Here is a 13,169-nt window from a genome sequence, read left to right as displayed (position 1 = left end):
TTAATGATTTAGTGGTTTTTTACCGGAGATTAAATTGTAGAGACGAAATTAAACCTATTATTAAAACTCCAACCAAATAAATAACACAAAATCTCACATCAAAATTAATAACACGGTAAGGCTCTATAACATGCAGTTTGGCCAATCCTCTAGCTCTCTTTTGATCTCTTCTATTCCCCATGGAATTCATAATTTCGTTGCTTGGTGGGGAGTTGATTTTATTACCCACACACATACCATGAATTCAAGGGCCTCCCATTGTCGCATTTGTAACCAAAGGGATTGCACTAAAAAAAAAAGTTTTGGTGACTTATCTTGAAATTATAATTTAGTGACTTATCTTGAAATTGTATCAAAGAGAATGAACTTTAAACCTCTTGGTATCATCTTAACTTGCAAATGAAGCAAAATCAACTAAAGAAAAGTAAAATAGAGGAACAATCTCAATTCACAACAATGGTAATGACGACAATAATAATGATTAAAATGTATAATAAAAAATGGGGTTCAAAAATCAAAAGACAATTGGGAATGATGTAATACAATCTTGACACTGTAACTTAAAACATACTCAATCTGCAAAAACCATTTGATCACAGTAACAATGCCACCAAACCGGAAACAACCATGGCGATTGGAGCAAGAGCCATCTTCTGTCCGGAGTTCTTGTGCGAGGACGTTGGTGAAGAAGCATTGGCTCCTTCAGAGTCAGCAGCGGAAGGCGAATCAGAAGGAGCACTGACGACAGGAGCAGGAGCTGGAGCCGGCATTGGAGGGACATCAGTACCAAAGATTGCTTCGGGTAGAAGCACACGGTTCACTTGGTAAACAGCCACAGGGTCAGTGGAGAAAACACTGCTGCTGACTTTAGTCCTGGTCCATAGAGAATCAATTCTAACCGTGCCTGAAACATCTGTGAATTTCAACGAGTATTGGCCACCAGCAAAGGTATTCACTGGACCAGACTGGCTCAAGTTCTTGAATTCGGAAAGGGAGTAGTAATGAGGCAGAGCGTGGAAGAGAAGAAGCTGTTTGAGCTGATCCTTTGTGAGATTGGACAAAGGAGGATTCTTCTGAGCCTTGAAAGCATCATCCTTGGGGACAAAGATCGTAACTCCTTCCTCGGTGTTGTTAGCTTGGTTTTGGAGGGTCTCAATGACTCCAGTTGAGAGAAGGTAGTCAAGGAACGTGTGGAAAGGACCAGCTACGCTTAAGAGCGCTGTGAGATTCACATTTTCCGGGGCTGGTGCTGGAGCTGGTGTTGGTGGCAGCATTGGAGCTGGAGGGCTTAAGGTTTTAGCAGATGCAGAGCAAACCATAAGCGCGACGACAGCGATAAAGATTGAGAATTGCATCTTTGCCATCGTTTCTTGACTCTTCCCACTGCATTTTCAAGAAAATGCAAATCAGGATTTCAAATTGAACAAAGAGATCGAATCTTAATCAAGAACCAATGAAAACACAGCAAGTGATTCTCAGATCCGGATCTGTTTTCAAGAACAAATGATCTTTTCTAAATCGAATTGAGTTCTTGAACTAAACCAATGTTGGTTAATTCAGATCTTGAAACTGTTTACTTCAACATTACTTAAAAACTGAGACTTTCTTTTTAGCTGGAGAAAAAGAAAACATCTCAAACCGACACAACAACAAACATAAAGACAGTAAAGAAGCATAAAGTTCACAAGACACAAGACACAAAATGCAGAAACTAGATCTGGATTGGATCAGACAAGAACTGAAACTTAAGACAGCAAGTGTGTACATGAGATTCATTCATGGAAGTAGTAAGTAGTTGCAATGACATTGTTGTAAGTACCGTAAAGTAGAAGAGAGAGGAAAGAGAGAGAGAGAGAGAGAGAGAAAATCTGACCTGAGCAGAGCAAAATAATGGTAAAAATGTGAGTTTCTTAGAAGATGAAGAGAGCAGAAGAGGAAGAAGAAGAGAAGGGTATTTAAAGAAAGGAAGAATATAATATTAAACGAAGGCTTTTAAAGACAGGCTGTGTTTGTGTTGCGGCACCGTCTGGCTCGGGTTGTATTGATTGTGTCGTGGTTTATGCCTAGTTCGTTATACAACTTCATAATCTTGTTTTTTTGCACACTCTTCTTGTAAATTTCATCTCATTTTTTTTTACCTTAAATGATTAGTGGGGTTTTTAGGTCTGTCTCAATCATTTAATTGTTGGTTTGTTTTTTCCTCTTATCATTTAGGATGTTTTCAAGTTTCTACGCAACTTTTAGATTTATTAAATATTTTATATTATACCGTATTATTTTTTATTGGCTGATTTGTTAAAAGTAAACACTTCTTAATCTATGTCTTTTTAGTTAAAACATCGTATATTATAAAACGGAGAGAGTATTATTCTGGTTTTTTGGTCACTGAAATTTCTATTTCACCCGTCCATATAATATTTTTTGGTTGGTGTAAACGTAACTGATGTAGTTATAAATGTTTCTACGTTAGATAAATCGATTTAAATGATTTATGTTTACCAAACGTTTTTGAGTAGTTAACTAAAGATGTTGTAATGGTTAAACATAATCTGAATTTGGATAGTGCAGTGGACATGATAATAGCATAAATTTACTAAATTACATATTGTGTGGCCTACAACTAATTATTGTACTTTCAAAAGTTTGTTTTTTTTTTTTTTTAATTTACTATCTGTTCATTTAATAAATGTGGTTTACTATATAAATAGATATTTAATTTTGCATATATTATAAAGAAATGTAAGAATATAATATTGTCACAAGGTGCGCGTGAACATCCCTATTATTTAACTTGGATTGTAATATAAACAATTACTTGGAAATACTTTAAAGGAATTCCGACGTTTAGTTGAAAATAGGTATAAGAAAGAAGAAACATAACTCTTTTTATCTTTTATCTTCGATCTGTAAGGGTTGTTTTAAGTTTAAGACACAATGTGGACACTTTTTCAAGTTTGAATGGTTGTTTTATGCTTTAGAACACAACTTTAAAACATATATATTCTTAACTTATTTTCCCACTAAATGTTTACATATCGATCCAAATTATACCCAAAAAATCACCGATATTTTAGATCTCTTCACTTCTTTACAAATTTTAACTTGTTTTGACGTCAAAAATATCTTTAAAACAAAAAAAAATTTAAAACATATATTAATAGTTTCTAAATTTTATTTTTATTGACCCAAAATTTTTTTCCCATAATTCGTGAATTGTAAGTAAAACTAAAACAGGTATGGAAGAAACTTAGAAAGCAAATCGTAGTATATATATGTAAGGTGAGCTTTCGTAATCACCCCTTGGAGCTTGCACATATTTTTGTTTTCTTCTCTAAATTTTGACTCATCACCAACCTTATGGTACAAGCTTTATCTAAATATATCCTAACTTGTTTCACACAAATTATAAAACGTGTTTAAACTGAAAGCATGTAAAATTTAAATCGAACCCGGAAGTGGTCTGAACTAAAAACAATGTGATCTGAAGTCAATCCGACCTATACCTAAACCGAAGACCCAACCCACAAATCAAAGCGATCTAAAACCGAACCGACCCAATACAAAAATATTTGACCACTTTACTCACAATCAATTTGTTTGACAATACATTGCTTTTCCTTTGTCCAGAACAATAATTATATTTAATGATATCGCATAACCATAATATATTTAAAATTAATGAACTAACCATTTTTTTTTCTTCGTAAACCTGAACCACCACCATAACAAATCATTATTATGGAAGATAAATTAATAATTTGCAACGACCGACTATTTTTTCATTAGTTATAGATTATTGGTGATATATCAGAATCCATGCAGATACCTTAATATATATATATATAATCCATGAGTATATGACAAAAATGTAAAATTAGTAACTCAGATAAATAGCAACATAGAAGACTTTCCTTAAATCGACGATAATTGCAGAAAATACTGCAAAAGATTGTATGAAACTTAACATGCTATTGAGTTTTTGAAATATATTTATTAAGTAATTTTTGTTGAATAACTGAATATGCATGCGTTAAATAGAAAATAAAATTCTAAAAAAAAATAGAAAAAAACAGAAAGTTTTATTTATCAAAGTAGTTTTTCCCATTTTTCACATAATAATGTATAGAAAATACATTTTCACAGCAACTAAAACATATTTGCTGTCCACTAAAAAGATTATTAGTGGATTTAAAAAATATTTTCCTCAACATGCATTTGTGTTATAATAGAGGTCCACTTTACGAAAAAAAATTGCAGCAAATTCTAACAATTAATTCACATAACTAAATTCATCCAAATTAAATAAAACTGGGTGTGGGTTGCCTGACGTGAGTCAAAAATGATTTAGCTACTTACAATACAGAAATTTACTCAAACAACACTTATTTGTTTGGCTTTACTCAAACAACACTTGTGACCAAACTTTTACTCAAATAACACATAAAAATTTGAAAAAGACGTTTAAACATTAGGTTAAACTAATAATTACAGAAGTGCTATTATATATTGTTAAATCAGATAGTGTCTTAGTTAAAAAGAGATTTCGACTTAAAACTTTTCAAAAAAAAAAAAATCTTTTAAGGGTTTGCGAGCTGTGTTCGGTAACGGCATGTCATTGAGTTCCATTACAATTGTACGAGGGTGAGGAGATTTGGTGAGTTAGATTTGGGAAAAATGTTATCTTTCTCGTGATGGGGGTTGTGATAAAGCAGAGAAGATAATTTTGGTGGTTTTCGGCAGAACGAAGCTAGGCGACGACGAGAATCCGGTGAAGGTAAGTTGTGAGTGAAACGTATAGTTGCCTAAACACCGTGACAGGTTCGGATGTATTGATAGTACAATTGTATATTACTAATTTTAGTTTGGTGAATGTGGGTTGGGTAGATTTATCGGCGGCCGCGAAAGCTAGCAGATAGAATGACGGCGCGGATGAGTAGAAAGATTAGGTAAAAGGTGTAGTTTAATTTCGAGTGTTCCAGTAAGTTTAGTTAGTAACACATTGAAAACCTTTTTTTTAATTTTGAAATGGATGCTAGGAATTGGTGGCGGTAGGAGTTTGGAAAACGGAAAATAACTGGTAATTATAGATGGTTGATAGGAATTGGTGGCGGAAGTGAGTGTGTGGAAGATATATTTGGGTTGGGAGCAATTAGTGTGAAGAAAAATCTGTAATATGTTACTGCTTTTAAAATTGGCGGGGATTGGCAATGAAGATATGTGTATATTGATAGAGTTACAGAGGCTATTAACTAGTTGTGGTAGAGATTGTATAGGAAAAGATAATTTGTGATGAGATGATAGAGATAAGTTTTGGGAGAAGTTAATGTATTGTAAAATTTGGTGTAATGTGATATGCTTGTCGCGTAAAGTCTGAATGATTTTTAAAATGTCTCTTGCAGGACATGGAATCTACTGGATCTGAGAAGAACTTAAGGTATCCTCCGAGGTTATATCCTGAGGGGAAATCTCCTTTACAGAAGAGGAACATGCACATTAATTGCACGTTAAACAGTTTTGGGCTGTTGAGAGACTGCATTGGGGATGATGTCTATAACGACATTCATGATAATTCGAAAGTGGGTGTGATTTTGAAGCTCACTGATAGTCGATATGTATGGGGTTCCAAGATTGTGCATCATTTCTTAACTCAGCAAATGGCAATTCATAGGAGATATGAGATTTGGTCGCTAATAGAAGGTAATCCAATTAGGTTCTCATTACATGAGTTTAGTGATATCACGGGCCTCAACTGTGACAAAATTGATGAGGAAGACCGAGTGGATGTTGATCACAGAGAGTTGTGGGCCGAGATGAAGGTTGATTCTAGGGTGGGCCCAAATTGGAAAGAGTTGACTGATGTTTTGAGGGAATGTAGGACATGGGATGAGTCGAAAAGGAAATTGATTGGGCTTTTGTTTGTGTTGCATGTCGGTATTTTAGGGATTTTGCGGTCTAGTAGGATCCCTTTGGAATATGCTAAACGTGTTTTCAATACAGAAGCATTTGAGAGGTTTCCTTGGGGTCGAGTAAGTTTCAAGAGACTAATAGACTCCATCAAAGTTGTGTCATATGAGAACACGTCGTATGTGGTTCATGGATGTGCACATGTTCTTTTGATTTGGGCCTTTGAGAGTGTTAGAGAACTAGGCATAGAATATGGGAATAAAAACCAAGGTGATGATGTCCCCCTTCTTAGTTGGGATGCAGGTCGTACTAGGGGAAGTATAGGTGACTTCTTATTCTCAGAGAGGAAGAAGAAGAAGGTATGTGTTATCATATACAGGCTCCGTTCATAGTGTGTGTTGTCTGACCTTAATAATATAATTGACTATATTACAAATTTGTGGTGTTTTGTAGCTCCAAATTCATCATTTAGGTGTAAAACCTGAAGCGGAACTGTTTCCTTTTGGCCTGATGAGCCCAAAGCTTATGGTGAAGGGGATGGTGGTTTTAAACTGTTGGATAATTTAGTGGGTGATATTATGAATGGATGTGTAGATGATCGAGCTTGGGACGGTTTTGTTGTTGAGAGGAAGCCAGGAAAGAGGAAAGCCGTGGTAGAGGATGTGGAGGTGGAAAGTGAAGACAATGTAGGAAATCCAGCTACGCTTAATAAATCCAGGAAGAAGTCACATGGAAATGGTGGTTCGGACAAGAAAGCCAAAAGGGATGATTCAGTTGGTGGAGTGCAGACTCCGTTGGATGTAGCTGGTGTTGAAAGTGTGGTGAATATGCTAGCGTCATTGTCCAATAAATTTGATACCATGGACTCTCATTTGGGCGGTCAATTGGTGTTGCTAAGTGAACAATTTAAAGGTTTAGAAGAGAAGGTTACAAATCTAGAAGCTGATGTGAATGTCATAAAGAAAGGCAAACCTCAAACTCAGGCCGCCGAATCTACAACAGGTGAAGATGGTGTGGTTGGAGATAAAGATGAGGTACGCTCCTCGACACACATTCCTCTATAATTTGTTTTTAAGAGGATTTGGTTGATTAAAACAGGGGTTTTCATTCGCAGCGTACTGGATAGCTCGGTGTGGGATTACAAAATAAGAAGTTTAAGTTTATTGTTTGAGGAGTTTTCCAACATTTTCCCTTAGAGTTGTTCAAACATTACTCATCAGATTTTGATACTTGAATTGATGTTCTGGTCGATTTGGTTTATTGTTATGGTTGCTATTTGCTACTTCCACCTTTTTAATTTTCCCAATTTTTCTATATAAGTTTAAACATTTATTTTTATGTTATTAAAACTTAACAACTGAATCTATTGGAGAATTATTGAAGTGTATTAGCATGTGTTTATTGATAACTCTAAATTGACAAAAAATTTACATCTTGTGTTTTAGTCATGGCTAGTTCAGGTGCAGGAAACTTCCGATGGGTACCCCATCTCATGTGCTGTTAGAAATCCAATAGCTAAAGCCAAATTCTGTAAGCCCAAAGCCCAAAGCAAAGATGATCCAGTAGACTCAAAGTCCACCAAACGCCCACAACTTGTAAAGGTAGTTGAGGATGGTCCATCCATTAAACTGGAACCAATCTCCCCAAAAAAAGCCGCAATTACACCAACCACACTTTCTGATTCATCGGATCCTTTTGAAGATGCTCGCAATAAGGCATTTGATGGTGCATTGGACAAGTTGATAGTGTTGTGCAAGGATGATGTTGAAACTAGGAAAATTAGACCAAAGAACCTATCATACACCCAACAAGATCTTTTTGTTGGCAGCTCAACACATAGACGCTCAGTTTTACACACCCTAAGGTATCCTTCAAACTGGCGATGATTGCAGACAAATACAGGAGGTGTATCAGCTGGCACTGTTTGCGACGTCCTTGGAAACCTATAGCTTAGTAGAACACCATACATCTCTCTGTCCAACCCAAAATCCTCGTACACCATGGAAACGAAATCTTCATATAATGTTTTTTTGCTCGCCATTAGCATCCTCGAACCTCTATTGTCGTCAACACAAAATTCCCAGCGCTTTATCAGTAAAACCCACTTTCCACACACTAGTGATATATCCTCCATTTTGGAAAACGAGCTATAGATCTAGATCTGTAAAAGGCGTACCACAGAACTTTGAATGCACAACTATCTCTGTAATTGTTGAAGAGAAGGAGAGATAACTATGATTTGAAGTTTTAGCGGCTGCTTGAAACTCGTCTCAAAGGAGACTGGTAATTAGCAGTAAAACCTAAAACTGCAATAGTATAAATCTATCACGCCTTTCAGTTAAACTCTACCTAACTTTTGTTATTTTAGTAATAATTATGTCTACCAATACACTACCAAGTAACTCTATCGCTAATATGTATATCTATCTGTATGGAAATCTCTACCACCGCTACAAATTATATCTGCCATATAAAAGTACTAAGTCGTATATGTCTGTCATAATGACTACTTAAATCTGTCAAAAAAATCTACCACCCGACATACGTTTACTATATCTATCACCATTTAGCTGATATCTTTATCATGATTTTATATTTCTATCACCATTACAATATATCTATCGACTATCTCTACCGATAATAGAAAATCTACTTCCATAACTTTTCTCTACCATCACTGTTATTTCTCTATCAAATATATCTACTCATTTTAACAACTCTATCCAATAACTCTGTTAAAATTTATATAATTCTGTCGTTATAAATTTCTCTATCTTTATGTAGCAAAAATGAGCAAGAGTTTTTCCTCCAAAAAGTTTGAACAGTAATGCTCAAAACAATTACGTGGCAACGCTTTTTAATGCAACAGTGGTAATATTTTTTTTCCTTATTCACCTCCAAAAGGATTTATATGTCATTAAATTTTACGAAAAAAAAATGACATTCTAGTAAATTTTGAACTTTTCTAGGCTGTTTGAGCAAATCTCCCCTTACAATATAAGGTTCTAATTTGTTAATTGTTTAGGCATAACTCTTCCGGACTCTGATATCGATAGAACATCACATTATTTATGAAATTTTGGTTCTCAACTTCTCACCAACAAAAGTGACCAGCAATTTCTCGATAAATTATAGCTGTTTGGATATATTATAACTTAATTGACCCATCATGAAGTTGTATTTAGTTAAATAAGCCGACACAAAAAATAGTATTTCAGTCATAATAAACTTACGTTCGATAATCTTTCTAGGCCATGAAAGATTATATTTTGCACCTCTCATTCTTTCTCCGAATGAGTGAGACTTGAGAGTCTCTATCTTTAATATAAATAGCTCACAGTAACTTCTAAGTTAGTACTTTTTTTTTCCTTTTTTCTTTGTAAAGCTTTTAAAAGTCAAGCCTTTTGTTTTTTTTTTAATTATATTAACCACAAAGAATACGACCAAAAAAAATATTAACCACAAAGAAAGAGAAATGAAAATTATTTTTTTTGATCAAACGAGAAATGAAAATTCATGTCGTGATTTAGATATGCATAAAGCAGTCATGGACTCGGTATAAGATTCATGCATTGCCATGAAGGCACAAATATTATCATGTCCATATCTCACCGTCCAAGGATACATGAACAGCTTGAGCTTCTTGTCATAGATAATGTTGTTTTTGGCCGGACAAGCTAAGACTATTTTTTTCTCCAGTCGAAGTTGTTGAAGGTGACCACGTAGGATACAATCATCCAAACCTCAAACACCACTTTTAATCATTAAACCCATACTTCCCTTGTGACAAGACAGCTAATCGTGCATCATTAAACGCCATCGTATCTTCTTACAGCCGCCTATAATCTCTCACCATGTAGGCCAGTACCTCTAATTTGGTGTGGCCAAATCATCGTTATTAATATCATTACCGTTTTTTATCGCTCTTATAATTTGTAAGATTAAAACAAATCTTAAACTTGAATTTTAGGATGGTAAAATAAGTAGATCAGTAATGTCTTATGACTTATCTCTATCGTTTTCTGTTAGGTTCCAGCGTAGTCTCTCGAACTAAAGCTACAAGGATTCTATAAAATACGTAATTGGCACCGGATATGTTTTGTACTAATCTCTTTTCATCTCTTTTTTTGACTCAATCTATTTCCTTTATACATGCATTACAACAATACGCATGATGCAATAGCACATTGTATATAATTTATTAATGATTTTATTATTATTATTATTATTATTATTATTATTATTATTATTATTATTATTATTATTATTATTATTATTATTATTATTATTATTATTATAATAATTATTTTTGACTTGTGGAGTTTTTGGTTTTGGATCATCTATGAACTTCTCCCAAGATTTAATCATAGATTTTTTTTACTTTACGATTTTGGATTTGAAATTCCTAAGGTCTTTGATTGTCGTATCACCTTAGTTATTTTAGCAAATTATAGGAGAATCACGTTAGATAATGTTGGATATATATATATATATATATATATATATATATATATATATATATATATATCTTATTATATAAAGTTAGATTATGAAAGTTAGCTATTAATAAGATTTTGACATGTGTCAAGTTTATTCAATGTAAGATTTTGATATATGTAAAAATTAATATTTAATAGGAAGATTTGAGATTACAGCAAAAATAAAATATTTTGTTTTAAACAATAATAATAATGTAAAAAGATAATTATCAAAAACTTACAAAAATTAAAAGTTTGTTTTTAAAAATAATTATAAGGAGATTATATATATAAGATATCAAAAAAAATAAAATTATAACATTATTTACTTATTTTTAATTTTAAGTTATTAATTTTAAAAGAATAGAAATAGGATTACGGAAAATATACAGTTAATTATTAATTCTAAATTTGTAAATACTCACTTCTACATAAACATAGATTGTCTCATACTTTTCATCTAACAAAATAATTTATTCAAAAATATTGTTTTCAACTTTGTTTGGTTAGTAAAACTTTATTAATGGAAATGTAATTTTTTCTTATTTTCAGTTTGTAAGAGGTAAGATTAATATATTGAACGAAAAAGATTAATATATGCGTTTCTTTTTTGAATACTGTATTTTAATATTTAATATAGTATTTTTAGATTGTTTTATCTATATTATATTTTCACCTTTGAATTATTTGGAAGTCATATATTATCATGCTTATAATTTTCTATTATTTATTTATATATGTCAAATGATTTTTTTTTATTTTTCAACCTTGATTGGTTGACCCTTTTTGTGTCACCATAATTGTTATCATTCATTCAATTCCTAAGGGAGATAAAGAGTAGAAGCTCATCAACCTAATGATTAGATAAAATAGGCTAATGATATGTATATATTTTACACTCTTTCATCATACATTTGTTATTCATTTTGTTCTCTTAACTCATTGTTTTGCATTGTTTTTAGTCTCTTTTGCATAATATGCATATCTAGGTAGTCTTTGCATTCGTCTTGCATATTGGAGTTATTTCAGGTGTTTAGGAGATTTCCAGACTATTGGAACCGAATGGAGGTTGAGACATGCGGCTCGACCAAGCATGTCCGGAATAGACGTCATGCGACTCGAGCGACGCTCCCAAGAGAGAAGCAATGTGACTCGATCGACATGCGACTTGAACGCACTCCTAGGAAGAAGCACCAGCATCCCACTCGATCCATCATGCCTGGAATGGATGTCATCCCGCTCGACCGACAACGCCAGTCATATCTCGAAGTGGAATCAGTCTAATCAGAGTTCGGATGAAGGAGTTAATTATTTTACTAATCAAGTGAACTCATGGCTACGCGATTTGGACCTACGAGCATTCAACAGCGAATTCCGACCAAGTTAGAAGGATTCAAGCTACGAACAAAACTATTCTGAAATCTTGATCCATCCCGGAACCACGGAGATTTAGAATCACATTAAGATCAGTTCATATGTGAAAGATATGGATATTTCAAGTCAGTGGATCTATCCCAGTTCCAGTTTCGCGTCTGAGCCAAAGATCGTGTTACACAGACCAACTCAGCAACAATTTCGACCCTAAATCAGTTGGAGGATGTCAATGGATCTTGTATGTTTCCAACAAGTCCAAGAAAAAAAATATTTGGCCAACAAACCACAAAGTTACACTTCATTTTCCAAAGGAGGTCATTCTAGTTTTTCAGCTGAAGAGTTTTAGGTCCAAAATTATGTTTGGCAACCAGGAGCTGTTTCTACTAAGCCCATGGTGAAGAAATTATACAGTCCATGTTGTTTCTCATCAGCAAGTTGGACCAAAGAGTCAAAGAGAGAAGATCAAGAAAACTTAATAGGTCAATTCAAGAGCTTATGGCCAAGGAGAGCATGGGAAATTCTATTGGGGATGATATCTATCAAGTCCAGTCCACTTTGAGCCTAATACAAGCCCAAGAAAGCCCAAAATAATCACTTTATTTTGTGGTCAAAGAGGAGTGACGAAAATAGAGTTCAACTTACCTTGGGAAGGACACATTGGGAATGACACATTGGGAAGGGAAACATGCTTCAAGAGTTGGGTCTTCATTCTACTTACTATCTTTAATGGCTTTGTGACCAAGTTTTCTATCTTTTTATAAATACATGTAATCTCATTTGAGAATAATCAAGCAATCAAGAAATCTTTTATCTTTTATTTGAGAGTGGTAAACTCCTTTGTTCCTTTGGAGCTTGTTCTTTCTCTTTGGTGGGTTACATCAAAGAGTTTCGGTATATCAAGTGATTCCGCCGCACTTGACGTTGTCATTCATTAGCTGGGGATTGAAGAGTCGTTATAAGAGAGTCTTGTGCACAAAGATTTTCAGGATTCGTCTCACGCCTTGTCATCTGTCTCCGCGAAGCTTCTATCTAAATTTACACCGCCTTGCTTTATTTGGTTTGTTTTAAGAGAGTTTAGGGCATAAGGATTTTCGTTTATCTCACGCCTTATCATCCAGCTTCGCGAGCCATCGAAGTTCTAGGATTATTATTCTACCTACCTTAGAGCGTCAATTCCTTGGGAGAATCACATCACTAAAGATCCACTAATCCTGGGAATAACCTTTTTTAGCTACAGCTGGAGCAGTCATTGATGTCAGGAAGGGGATGATTGATCTCAATCTGGGTAAAAACTTCAAGATGAAGTTTGACATCAAGGATGCTAAGAAGAAGCCAGCTATTGATGGGAAAACCTTTGTGATTAAAGAGAAAATAGGTTGGGGATAATGAAGAAGAGAAGATCTTTTATTGTTG

The 13,169-nt window shown here is 34.1% G+C and overlaps 1 protein-coding gene and 1 pseudogene across 1 annotated transcript; one reads left to right on the top strand and one right to left on the bottom strand.

Annotated features, from left to right (window-relative positions):
• Window positions 1-430: 430 nt before the first annotated feature.
• LOC104747151 (fasciclin-like arabinogalactan protein 7) lies at window positions 431-2,156 on the bottom strand. The gene is made up of 2 exons (XM_010468729.3): window positions 1,874-2,156; window positions 431-1,383 (listed from the first exon to the last, which is right to left on the bottom strand). The coding sequence occupies exon 2, from the start codon at window positions 1,362-1,364 to the stop codon at window positions 594-596; it is 771 nt and encodes a 256-aa protein (XP_010467031.2). The 5' UTR covers window positions 1,365-1,383; window positions 1,874-2,156; the 3' UTR covers window positions 431-593.
• Window positions 2,157-5,402: 3,246 nt separating this feature from the next.
• On the top strand, window positions 5,403-6,968 carry LOC147950034 (uncharacterized; annotated as a pseudogene).
• The last annotated feature ends 6,201 nt before the right edge of the window (window positions 6,969-13,169 follow it).

The sequence above is a fragment of the Camelina sativa genome, chromosome 1 (assembly GCF_030686135.1).
Source record: "Camelina sativa cultivar CO46 ecotype springtype chromosome 1, ASM3068613v1".
Classification (NCBI taxonomy): Eukaryota; Viridiplantae; Streptophyta; class Magnoliopsida; order Brassicales; family Brassicaceae; genus Camelina; species Camelina sativa.
This window is presented reverse-complemented; position numbering and strand designations above follow the sequence as displayed.